The sequence below is a fragment of the Mustela lutreola genome, chromosome 2, assembly GCF_030435805.1.
Source record: "Mustela lutreola isolate mMusLut2 chromosome 2, mMusLut2.pri, whole genome shotgun sequence".
NCBI classification, from domain to species: domain Eukaryota; kingdom Metazoa; phylum Chordata; class Mammalia; order Carnivora; family Mustelidae; genus Mustela; species Mustela lutreola.
The window spans coordinates 83515421-83529024 of NC_081291.1; the positions used below are offsets into that span (position 1 = coordinate 83515421).

At 40.6% G+C, this 13604-nt stretch overlaps 1 protein-coding gene across 14 annotated transcripts in view; it reads left to right on the forward strand.

The window, feature by feature from the left end:
* The window catches only part of THRB (thyroid hormone receptor beta), a 384236-nt gene that overhangs the window by 302799 nt on the left and 67833 nt on the right, over nt 1-13604 (forward strand). For 13 of the 14 annotated variants that reach the window (XM_059162483.1, XM_059162479.1, XM_059162477.1 and 10 more), the window contains one exon: nt 8164-8424. The exons of the other annotated variant lie outside the window; for it this stretch is intronic. In XM_059162483.1, coding sequence (XP_059018466.1) covers nt 8235-8424 — 190 coding nt within the window. In that variant the 5' untranslated portion in view covers nt 8164-8234. The remainder of the gene's footprint in view (nt 1-8163; nt 8425-13604) is intronic. 14 annotated transcript variants of the gene reach the window in all.

The window sequence follows — 13604 nt, forward strand, 5'->3', positions numbered from 1 at the left end:
GAATTGTGGATTTGTGAAGTACTACTCTCTGTAGTACTTGGCGTAAAACAGGAAGGCAACACTTTGAGAACTCACGGTATTTCTGCTTAGTGGTAGACCTTGTGTATATGTCAGCACTTGTACTCTTAACACCAACGCTGTGAGAGATTTTCACTCTAGTTTACTCATGAGACTCAGTAGTCATGTAACCTTTCCCTCACAATCCTTGAAAATAGTAATAGTGAATTTCCTTCAAAAATAGTCAACAAATGGCAAGATTTCATTTCTTTTGATGGCTGCATAGTATTCCATTGTGTATATATACCACATCTTCTTTATCCATTCATCTGTTGATGGACATCTAGATTCTTTCCATAGTTTGGCTATTGTGGACATTGCTGCTATAAACATTCGGGTGCACGTGCCCCTTTGGATCACTACGTTTGTATCTTTAGGGTAAATACCCAGTAGTGCAATTGCTGGGTCATAGGGCAGTTCTACTTTCAACATTTTGAGGAACCTCCATGCTGTTTTCCAGAGTGGCTGCACCAGCTTGCATTCCCACCAACAGTGTAGGAGGGTTCCCCTTTCTCCGCATCCTCGCCAGCATCTGTCATTTCCTGACTTGTTTATTTTAGCCATTCTGACTGGTGTGAGGTGATATCTCATTGTGGTTTTGATTTGTATTTCCCTGAGTTGCAACAACATGGATGGAACTAGAGCATATCATGCTTAGCGAAATAAGTCAAGCAGAGAAAGACAACTATCATATGATCTCCCTGATATGAGGAAGCGGTGATGCAACATGGGGGCTTAAGTGGGTAGGAGAAGAATAAATGAAACAAGATGGGATTGGGAGGGAGACAAACCATAAGTGACTCTTAATCTCACAAAACAAACTGAGGGTTGCTGGGGGGAGGGGGTTTGGGAGAAGGGGGTGGGATTATGGACATTGGGAAGGGTATGTGCTTTGGTGAGTGCTGTGAAGTGTGTAAACCTGGTGATTCACAGACCTGTACCCCTGGGGATAAAAATAAATGTTTATAAAAAATTTAAAAAAAATAGTCAACAATTTGACTTTTCTCTGATTTGGGAGAAATCTCCCCCAAATATTCCAAATTCATAAGTCTCATGGCTTCCACTAAGCAAGCGCTGCCCCGAAGGCCTTCAGAACACCACTGGCAAGGGAGACACTGCAGCCTGGGCCTCTCTTGGAGATTTCCAGGCCAGGCAAAGCCATCCTGGAGGATCCCAGGGTACCAACAAGCAAGCCAGCAGCTTGCCCTCTGGTGACTGGCTCACCCATCCCAGATGACGAGAGGATATTACTATGTGAGAGGGTCTCAAATGGTGGCATTGAGACACCCACAAGTCATACTCTGGTGTCCCGTGTGAAGCTCTCACCACACCTGTCATTTAGAAGATGCGTTTCATGGGAGAAAAATGCCAGAGTAAAAAAATGGAGGGTTTATGCTGTCTGAGGACTGGGAGGAGCAGAGTCATCTAGCTGCTCTTCCTGTCTTCTCTGGGCATAGAACACAGCTCAGGCAGTGCTGCAGCATCTAGTTATGGCCAAGCTCCCTTTGTTGCAGAACGGTGATGCAAACCAGTTTTGGCCTACTGACCACATTATTGCTCGATGCATAGAAATTCCTGGATAGCTCAAAGTCCATGTGCGCTCTGTTTAGCTTCCGGAGTATTTTGACCTGTCTATATTATGTTCGACTGTTTCCAAGTAATATTTATTCAGACCCTGTTATATGCTTCGAGCTGTGGGAACTGAGAGATGGAGAAGTTGATCAGAGTCCAATAGAGGGGGGGGGAGAAAAGTGTGGATACCATTGACATAATACAAGGAAAATGTGCTGAGTTCTTTCCTTACAAAGGAGATGGAGATAAATATTAGAGATATTCTGGAGGGAGATCCAAAGAGGTAGAGCGATTTGCCCAAAGTCACACAGCTGATAAATGCCAAAGCCAGAATTTGAACCTTGACTAGAAGAGCCCAGATTCTTATCCTATCCTGCCTCTAAAAAGCCAAACTTTTCATTTTTCTCCTGCAGTTTTGAGAAGATATAGTAGTAGTAGAAAATCTACATTGAATTGGTTTCATAGTTTTGAGTTCTCCTTACAGCTCACCAGTGGCTTTTGGATAAGAAAATAGGCACCGAGTCTGTGTCTAAGAAGTAGATTTCTCTCGGTAAAGTTACCGGATTATTGGGAGAATTAGTAACAAGGGCAGAGGAGAGAAAGCAAGGGGCTGAGCCACCGGACAGAGGCTCAGTGGAATGGACTAGGGATAAATCCCTTGGAGCATTTCAGGCTACAGTAAGGCCTTAGGGCCTCATTCCAATATTGATGGGAAGTCATCAGAAGATTGTAAGCACCAGAGACATGTTCTGAAATGTACTTTCAAAGCTCACTCTGGCTGCTCTGTGAAGAATGGGTTGTAGATGGCTCAGAGCAAAAGCAGGCAGACCCGTTGCGAATATAAATGAGTAACTGAGAAAATTGAAGGGGACAATAAACAGATTGATAAAGAACTTTAAAGAACTGACAAAATGATAGCTATTAATAGGCTAATGGCTACTTATCAAACTAAGGCAAATAATGATAATGCGGGGCGCCTGGGTGGCTCAGTGGTTTAAAGCCTCTGCATTCAGCTCAGGTCATGATCCCAGGGTCCTGGGATGGAGCCCCACATCGGGCTCTCTGCTCAGCAGGGAGCCTGCTTCCTCCTCTCACTCTCTCTGCCTCTCTGCCTACTTGTGATCTCTGTCTGCCAAATAAATAAATAAAATCTTTTTAAAAAAATAATGATAATGCATCTGTTAACAGTACAAAAGGTATGAGAGAACATGCTTTCTCTGACTTTCAGGTTCCTTGTAAATCAAGCAGGGTCTCACTCTGGACTTCCTGGATGTCCATGAAGATGAATCAAACTGTCTAGTTCAGTACTTGGCCCTTAGTAAATGCTCAGCCAAGCATTAGTCTCACCTTTCACGCCACTCCACAATAAAAATCAGTTGCTAAGCACATAGTCTGAGAATTTGGCAAAGCTAAAACTTACGGGTCCCAGTAAAAAATTAGAATGGAAATTAGAGACATCATGCTAATAGCTTGAGTTATCCACTGATAATTCTACAAAGTATATTGTATACACATTCCCCTAATGTAGAGTGTGGTTTGGGGTCTCAATGCCTCATATTAACGGCTTTAATGCAAATTAAACACTCTTATAATGAGTGCTATGAAATCCCAGCCCGCTCCGCTGACCCTCTCTGACCACTTTGTCATAAGCCTATTTCCTTTGCCTTAGCATGTCTCTGAGGTATCAGCTCACTTTTGTGTCCTGAGATCCTTGAATATTTTCATATAATTCTCCCTTTTTTGATGGACAGATTTCTTTTCTATCATATTTAGTGAAATTTCCAGAAATAGGCTGTATGTAGTTATGTTAATGAGATTTAGGTTTCTTTGTTTTTAGAAAGTAACTTTTTTGATCGGGGTTGTGTCATGCAAAGCCAAAAGAATTATACAAGACAAGTCCAATCGTTCAATTCCAAACTCTCTTGACAAACAAGTATTTTAGTAGCAGTTCACATGTCCCTATCTAGTTATTTCCTTTAATTTTGTTATTAATTTGCATTATAACTGACAAATTGGCTAATTGTCTTCATGCCTAGAATTATGAAGTGTTAAAAGCCAGGTATTAGCTGGGATCCATTAAAGAGCAAAGGATTCATACTTCATGTGAATAACAAGGTATGATCATTTGTAGACTCCTCCTTTTAAAAAAATGTATTTCTGCTACTGTGCACACTGTGTCCCGGGTAATGCCCAGACTACAGAATTTTTAGGTGAACATTATTTACATCCATACCCCCAATCTATAAGAGAACATCCAATTAATATCTGACATTTTTATTGAAATAGAGTTGACACACAATGTGACATCAATTTCACGTGTCCAACATAGTGATTTGACAAATCTACATTTTCTGCTCTGTTCACCACAAGTGTAGCTCCCATCTGTCACTACACATTGTTATTATAATACTAATGACTATATTCCCTGTGCTGTACCTTTTATCCCCATGGCTCATTCATTCCATAACTGGAAGCCTCCCATTCTCCTTCACCACCCTACACGCTTCTCTCCTCTGACAACCATCAGTTTGCATTCTCTGATTTATTTCATTTAGCATAATATCCTCTAGGTCCATCGGTGTTGTTGCAAATGGCAAGCTCTCAGTCCTTTTTGTGGCTGTGTAATATTCCTCATGTGTGTGTGTGTCCGTGTGTGTGTGTGTGCATGCACGTGCGTATACACACCACTTCTTTATTCATTCATTTATTAATGAACCCTTAGGCGGCTTCCGTATCTTGGCTATTGTAAGTAATATATTGTACTTATATCTTCTCTAATAAGTGTTTGTGTTTTGTTTAGGTAAGTACCCAGTAGTGGAATTGCTGGATCATATGGCAATTCTATTTTTAGTTTGTTGAGGAACCTCCATACACTTTTCCACAGTGACTGTACCAGTCTGCATTTCCACCAACCATGCATGAGGGTTCTTTTTCTCCACATCCTCACCAACACTTGTTGTTTCTTGTGTTTTTTATTCTAACCTTTCTGACAAGTGTGAGGGGATATCTCATTGCAGTTTTGATTTGCATTTCCCTGATGATTTTGATGTTGAGTATCTTTTCATAATATCTGACTTTGAAATCTTCACACAGTTATTCCCAAAACTTTGATTAATTGTTTAATTATAAAGTGGATTTACTTCAAGACTGTGTAAAAACATTAGAGCCTAAGAAGGACACTGTGCCGTAATCTGAAACCTGCCAGAACTTTGTTTTCCTACCTTCAATTTTCTTAACCCTGTGGATCTCAAACTCTCTTGGGGGTCAGAATCATCTGAGAACTTAGTAAAGGTACAAATGCCCCAGGCCCATCCTACTTCAATAGGCCTTGTCTTCTGTGTTCTCTAGTAGTGCCTTAGGTAAATGTCATTCACCAAAGTTTGGGAATCACTGACTTAATCTTTAATACTTCAATCTGTCTTCAAAGAAACACTTCATTCGTTTAGGTTTGGGGAGAACCAAGAGACACAAGCATTAGATAGAATAATAGCAGGATACCCTTAAAAACCAGTACTGCCAAGTAAACACATGTGGAGGTAACTTACAGTTCTCACCAACAAAAGAATCCTCAGTAGGCAGAAATTAAGGATAGTGGGTATCTGATCCCTCCTGGGAATGGAATAGGAACTGTATGTGTCTTCCTCATCTTGGAAGGATAAGAATCAAGAATCCTCCTTAAATAAAATCCTCTTGAGCTTTCCCATGACCCAGTCAAGACTTCTCAGTCCACTGGTTTCCCGGCACTGACCCAACCAATAAACCTGCCAGTTAAGCAGCCAAATATCATTATCATGAATGGAATTACAGACAGTAATTATTAGTCTTAAATGCCTCCCATGAATGAAGCCCTTTCCCCAAAACCATCTCAACTTCTCTTCTTAGGAAAATAGAAGTCAGTCCTATCTCTTGCCTCACCCCAAACATAACCTCCTTTGCTTAGAAAAAATACTTGCTCTTGCTGGCTCTGGGGACATGCTAAGCAAGCTTTAATAGGCTGTGCTTTAAGGAGGAATGTCCCCTTGGGTGGAGTCCCTTCAGCATCTCTCACCCAAGCATGGCCACTAGAGCTCCTTTGGCTGGGGAGCAGTGACTACTGACTTTGGCAATATTTCTTAATTTCTGTTCCACCAAGGAAGTTAATATCAAATTTTAAGAATTTCTGCAGAAAAATAAAATGTTGGGGGCTTTACAAAATAGTGTGATAACTTTAACGTTACTTAACATGGAGCTTTACAGGATACAGTTTACCGAGGATTTAAAAAGAGTACCTGAAAATAAAGAAAACATCATAGAAACCTGCAGGGTCCGAAGGCTTTGCATGTCTGTAGAAATAAAGTGTATCTCTTTTTTTTTTTTTTAATTTAAAGATTTTATTTATTTATTTGACAGGTAGAGATCACAAGTAGGCAGAGAGGCAGGCAGAGAGAGAGGAAGAAGCAGGCTACTGCTGAGCAGGCTTCCCGCGGAGCAGAGAGGCTGGCATGGGGCTCGATCCCAGGACCCCGGGATCATGACCTGAGCCGAAAGCAGAGGCTTTAACCCACTGAGCCACCCAGGTGCCCCTAAAGTGTATCTCTTTAGGCCCAGAATTAACTCTTTCATTCAGTAGCTTTATATTTGGCTCATGGTTTAGCTCAGACCCTCATGGGTAATAAACTTGAATGGATTCTACAGAGATATGTTTAATTTGAAATGCAACACAATATCCCAGGGTTTTAATCTGTTGCTTTCTTATAATGGAGAGGGAGAATAGGTGTCTGTAATTGCACCAGTAGCTGTCTATTGCTGAGTCCAGGGTTTTTGATTCACCATGCATTGAATAATGCCAAATAATCTCTGAAGAGAAAGAACTCATGACCTCACACAGTCCCTAGCATAGCCATTTGCATAGGGTGAATATTCAGGGCTCTTCTCTGAATAAGATCAAATGTTATATCCCAGAGCTGTCACATTATAGAATTTTTTTTTTTTTTTTGCATGGATTTATTGCCTCCTGGCCATGTTATTTCAAGCTACAGCATTTCCGTTTACGGCGACAAAGAAATCATGGATTGATTATTACTTTGTAGTCATTGTTCACAGTCTCCTCGTGGAGTAGAAAGGGAGTGTATGTGAATTCGAATTTCCACACACTAACCTGAAGACTCACAGGGCAAGTGCAGCCTCCAAAGTGACTGAGAGTAGATTACACTTTCAGAGAAATCATCCTAACCAACAACAACTAAAGACAATTAGTCATTTACAGAGGGAGTTGACGAAAACCTAAAGGCCTCTGAGCCCTTGCATTAAATAATTTAAAAGTCATGTTAAATGTTGGAAAGACAGCTTGAAATTTCCAATACTATGCACAGATCAAGATGGACTCATCTCTCTAATATGGATATCTTTGCTTCTTTGGTAATTTCAGCAGAAAGGAAAATTCACACATAAATTATAGTCTTTCAATCACTGTATATGATCACTTTAAAAGTAGAACTCTAGTTATATTTTATATTTCTCATTTTGACAGACAGTAGCCTAAGAATTTCTAGAAATATGGATGACCAGATGGACTATGTTTTTTAATGTATATACATATACAAATATATACATTAGCCTGCTCATTTTTGCTCTCTACCTTATAGTCATGTACAGTAAAAATAATCAGGGAAGTAAAATTTGCCACAAGGGAAGGTTAGGGTAAGAAAGTTTACATTATACTATTGCATTAGATTATATTATTCCATTTCTTCTTGTTTTCTAGAGGGTAGATCTTCAAGTCTCTATAAATTAAATAGAAAAAAAACGCCACAATATGCATGAATAATTCACTCCCTATACCTCAAATAATGAGATTCAAGACTTATCATTCTATCATTAGAGCTATTAAAATTTGCCCTTCCCCCAACTAAAACACTGTCTGCTTTCCTTCATTGGATATCATTACCAATTTGGAGCTACACTGAAACCATTTACAAATTTCTATCTGAAGATCCAGTCTCCTTGTATCAGGCCATTAGGCGTAGAAGGTTGTAGGGAGGACTGAGTTGTCACTCCCTGAGGAACCACGTGAGCATGTCCCACTTAAGCAACAGGGTGCCCCTCAGGTCAGCCTGTGATAAAACCCAAGTCAAACAAGGCTGAATCCTGGATGTTTTATGTCCTAAGGATCTAAAAAGTGTTCTTGGCCAGCCCTGACCCTCAAGACCTCAAACGCTCGTCTGAGCAGTCACATAAATTGATGTAAACTTGCTCTTGGGCCATTGCTGTGGAAGCCTGGCTGGCGAAAGTACAGCCTTTCTATGGAGGAACTAATGTCTTTCTAGGCACTAAAAATAAGGGGGAATGTGTTGATTACTCCGACAGGCAATCCAACTGTGGTGGCTAAATGCCCAAGGCTGACAAATTCTGCATCTTATCACTGCCGTCAAGTGGAGGTGCATGTGAACACTGTCAGCCCAAAGAATTGAGAAACAACTTGCCTTCCAAAACTGCAACTCAACAAAATCTTGACAATGCCAACAGCTCGTCATCTCGTGTTTTTCAACCCTCCAGAAAATGGCCTTCCAGCCTGGGACAAACCAAAGCACTGTCCAGACCGAGAACACGACTGGAAGCTAGTAGGAATGTCTGAAGCCTGCCTCCATAGGAAGAGCCATGCGGAGAGGCGCAGCGCATTGAAAAATGAACAGTCGTCACCACATCTCATCCAGGCCACTTGGACTAGCTCGATATTCCATCTGGACCATGACGATGTGAACGATCAGAGCATCGCAAGTGCCCAGACCTTCCAAACAGAAGAGAAGAAATGTAAAGGTAACCCGATTTCTATTAGACCGTAATATCCAGTGTTTCAACAAGCAAAGAAAGTTTCTGTCGTTGCTGTGTGCTCAGCTCCATTTACTCCAATGTATGGTGTCCATGTGTTTTCCCCAACTGTTGTGTTTGCAAGGCTTCTTTATCCCCCAATCTTCTTTTGAACGTAAATAAATGAGTCCCAAAGGAAAGCAGTTAATTTCAGTTGCATGTTGGGTTGGACACTTGGGGAGAAGACATTTTTATTTCTCTAATTAGCAGAAGGGTTGTTAGTTTTGGCTTTAACTCTGTTTTTGCATCTGAGTAGAAACAGACATTGCTATCGTTCTGTAGCTACTTGCTTTGAAGTGTGTGTGTGTGTACGCACATTTCTTTTCCCAATTGTGCCAGCAGCTAATGGGATCTCAAAGACTACCTTTAACCCAAATAGACAATTCATGCTCAAAAGAGAGGTTTCAAGTTGTTTTATTTTACTCATTAAATCCTGTGTCATCTTCCTGAAAGGCAAGATTATGGTGTTAGGAGGTTGTCACCTCATAAAAAATGTGTTAAACTGGCCTAAGTTCCTGATTGCATTAGATTTAACTGGTCTTTACCTCAGGTTGCCTCACCCGACAGATGTCTTTGTGCTGATCGCTTTATTGTCTTAGGGCTCCCCAAAATGTTGCTCTGTAAATTCATTTGTGTTTTTAAATGTCTACATTCATGTGACTTTCCATACTTTTTCAATTTAGCCTAGAGAGAAAATAAGGTCTTTTTGAAGGATTTTGACTCATCATAAATCTTTAAATTGTGTATTTGGAAATCTGGCTATTACTCACCAACATACATTAATGAAAGTTTGTAAAGACTTCTATGTATGAGCCATGAGAGACTTTTGCATACTGTTCTAACTGGAACATAAACCATGATTTATTTATCCTGTCAAAAAAGTGCTAGCACTTTAACTTTTTTGAAAACACATCAAAAACTCCTTGGAACTACCATTTGACCCAAGAAGTTGAGTGTGTAGACTGTTTCAGTTGAAAACAGGATTGCCTAAAAATAATAAAATAGTGACATGAGCTCTGATTTGAGTGCAGTCAAAACTATACATGTTCTCTTTGGGAAGATTTGTGTTTGAACTACCTTCCCCTTTGTTATTTGGGAGGCTTGAGAAATTGAAAAGGATATTTAGAAAAAGAACAAAATAAACTTTTTTTTTTTGAAAGAGCATATGAGACAAGTGTGTGTGTGTGTGTCTGCAAATTTGTTTGAGATATAATTGAGATTTAGTTTTAGAATTTGTAACCAAGATTGTATCTTCAGATTTTATGAGCTGGCATCAAAACCACATCAGTCCTGGGTTATTAGTGAAATACCAACATGAAACTATTAGTGTCCTCATGATCTAAGAAAGTCACAAACTAAATTTGATTCATTTACAGCTGGTACCCATGTTCACTCGTTTGTTTGTTCGTTCATTCATTCACTCATAGGTTCCACCTATGTCTCTACCATTTATAGAGATCTTGGTCTTAAGTACCTAAAGTTCCTAATATGGTATACTTCTTTTGTTGTTATATGTTGAAAGCAAAAAGAAACAGCCTTGGGTCTATTTGGACTCAAGGCCCTATCTATAAGTGCTGTGGTTAAAACCACAAATTTCGGCTAGAATCCTACCCTTCCACTCTGTCCTTGAGCAAACTTCTGTAATTGTTGATGGAATTTAAAAAGATAATGTATTTAAGCATACATTTAATATAGTACCTCTCCTAAGGGCTCTCTAAGTAGCAGCTTTCATTATTACTGTGATCAGTATTATTAGCTATGCATCATTAAGTCACATAAATTCCTTGTGCTGCACTGTGTGCTTGGTAAGGAATGGAGAATAAGAGGCCAGGTGAGTACAGGCTAGGGCATGATGTTTTGGGGTGGATTCGAGTAGCTAATCCATTTTGCATTCATTCAGCTCTCCTTTACTAAAAGTCAGAGAACTCTTAAATAAGAAAATATAATTATTACATTAAAGTCCTTCCTTAAGATTCTAGTATTAAAAGGAAAACAACTAAGGAAAACTCTCTGGCAGTTTCTAGAGTAACAAACACTCTTCGTCTTGGCGTGAACGTGAGACAATGGCTTGGTTCATCATGAAAATGCCATGGGAAAGCCTATGTTGTCATGGCCCATGACTTTATAAACTGAATCTTACTCACTCAAAGTGGACACCTATATTTCGTGAGACATCAGGGAGGCCACAGAAACAACTCAATTAGTCACTTATTTCTTTTTGGAGGTGCTTCTTCTCCATCTGCTCTGCTTGTCTGCCACCTGTATAAAATTCCGGTGAGGACAGTTCTGTTTGGATCCCCATTTACGCCGGGCATGTACCTCCTGGCTCTCTCTGTCAAGCCCCCTGGCATGCTTGATATCTCGGGCCTGGCCTACCATTCCATGCATCCATCCCATCGTGTTCATTAAGTGCCTACCCTGGAAAGGACATAACCCTTGTTGTCTGAGCATGAAGCAATAGCATCAAGGCCAAAAGCACCTCCAAGTAGCCCCATTTCAAGGACCCCAAATGGACTTGATGAGAACTAAATAGCCCTGAAGGATACAGAAACTTAAGGACCTGCAGTGCAAGAGCCGAAAGAGTAAGTTGCCTGCTCGAAGTGCCACAGCAAGCCCATCTCTCAGATCCACAATCTAGCCGGTGCAGATCAGCACACCTCAAAATGTGGTTGTGAGTGGGTACCCTCCTACAAATTGTTATTAGTCCTCTCTATTGATGCAGTAGAGCTTTAGAAACTTTTACAGCAGTGTGGCACTACTGCTGACATTCAAACGCATCATCAGTGGACTCACCTCCCTAAACAGGGTCTGGAGCAATCGAGAATTATCAAACTTGCCTGGTGAGTCATGCGCGGCCAGAGCTAGGTAAAAGTCTTGTGCCAAAGAACTGTGCACCGCACTATCATGGACCAGATATTTTTTTTAAATGGTCCTTCAGTTCAAATAATTTGAGAATCACTGATCCATGCTTTATAAAACTCTTGATGTTTTTCTTTTGGCTTATATTTGGTACATAGTTAATGTTTGGTTTTCAGTTTGAGTCTTTCATTTTAATCTGCATATAACTGGGCTTCTCCCTGCTACAGCCATTCTACAGAAATTAACTGGTAACACATTTAACTGGAATGAGAGCTCTGGAGACCTAACATTCTGCCATAGAACCCACAATCTGCTCAAGTACCAGAGACCATTTCCAACCAGCAGCAAGGGACCCCAAGCCGCCCGTCTATCTCCACACTACACCTTCCCTGGAGTTTTTGTCACAGTTCGAGCTGATTGCTCAGCCATGAGGACCACATCCTACTGCTGCCCACACCTCTTTTTCTCCCAGAGTCTGAAACAATGCATTTGGTGGTGCTTAAAGTGCCCCCACCCGTGGCCCTAGAGGCATCGGGAGTTTATTAGAAATGCAGAATATCAGGCCCCACCCCAGAATGCTAAATTGGAAGCTTTGGAAAGGAGCCCAAGAATCTGTGTTTTCTAACCAGCCCTCCGCGTGATTCTTAAAAACCTGAATATCAGAAAAAATGCCTGAGAACAGACACCTAAGCTCTTAGTATAAGAAAGGGCCTGCCACCTAGTGGACACTCAGGGAATGTGCATTTTTCTTCCCCTCCTTGACTGCACCTAGAGAGCTACCTTTCTTGATCCAGCTTGGTTAGGCCCGGTTTATCTTAATTGCCAAATGGATATTCTGTTTAATAACTCAGCCTGGTAACACATCCCTCGGGTACTTGAATCCTTCAGAGAATCCCACTCTGTTTGGCACGGGCTCTGATCCTCCTCTGAGTACTTACGAGGCTCCTTCATGAAGACCTCTCATGCCTTCCTGAACTTCTCTTCAGAACCCCAGGGTCCCACCAGTTCCACAAGGATGGGTCCTAGTTAGATGCATGCACCCCTGTAGCTGGATCTAGCAGGGTCTGGACACAGGTGGTCAGGCCTCTGTTCTTGGATGTTTGTGCTCAATCAGGGACCTTTTTGATACACTGGAACCCAGTAGGAGAAAAAAGGCAGGGATTGACTCACCTCCCTGAATGCACTAGAAAAAGGTGGGCAGCAATCCAGTGATCTCACTGAATTTTCTCTGTAGGCCAGTTCTGTGTTTACTATCAAGAGAATGGAATCTTGGATCCTAGGAAGGCAAGGAGGAAAGGGGTCAAAATAACTTTACTAACAAGTTATTTTCTCTCATTTTAAAAAAGCCTTCCATGTTCTGTATAAAACTGAAAATTTATCAAATGTTCAACAAAGCAATTTTTAGAAATAATTTCTATTTCCATCCTCCAAAGACAAGAAGTGTTAAAAATCTTTATTATATTTCAGTCTCTTTTCTGTGCGTATCTATTTTTTATAAACTTGGAATCATACTAGACATGCCATTTTTTCACCAGTTTTTAATGCTTAATGACATATCATAAACATTTTCCTTTGTCATTAAGTATCCCTCTGAATCCTGACTTTTATTGACTATAAATTATCCTTGCTTATAGATATGTTGTAATTTATTAAGCCAGTCCCCAAGATTTAGACAAGTTAAAGTAATTTTTAAAACAGTATCTTATGTCAGTAAAGGGGCAGACTATTAACTCGTGCTCTTCGCAAGAAGGAAAAAATGAATCAAATCAATGATGACAATTTTAAATGATATATAATTCTCATTTACCAAAATAACAAAGTGTTCTAAAAATGAGAGATGTAAAGCCAAGTCATTGTATGCATTATAATCCTTCAAGCTAGACATTCACATTTTCAGCGGTGATCACTATCTTTGTCCTTAAGTAAAATACAAGGACATCTTCAGGTAAATGAGTATTTTAGAAGGTTGGGGATTAAAAAGCTTGAGCCCTTCCACTAGTACGACCATCTGCTCCATCCATCTCCACTCTCCACTATGCCCGGACTCACCATACATCAGGGTGTGCGGTCCCAGCTGAGAGCGCCCGTGTGATTCATATACCTCAAGGGCACTCTACAAGCCTTAGCCATCCACATGAGAATAAGTGCTCTCCACCAGCTTCTGGTAGATGCAAGAGAGCTGTGTGATTGGATACTTCAAAGGCAGGAAAGAGCACCCGTAAGTAGACCAGGACAGACAGAAATAGAGGGCAAGTAAAGAAAGGAAAACG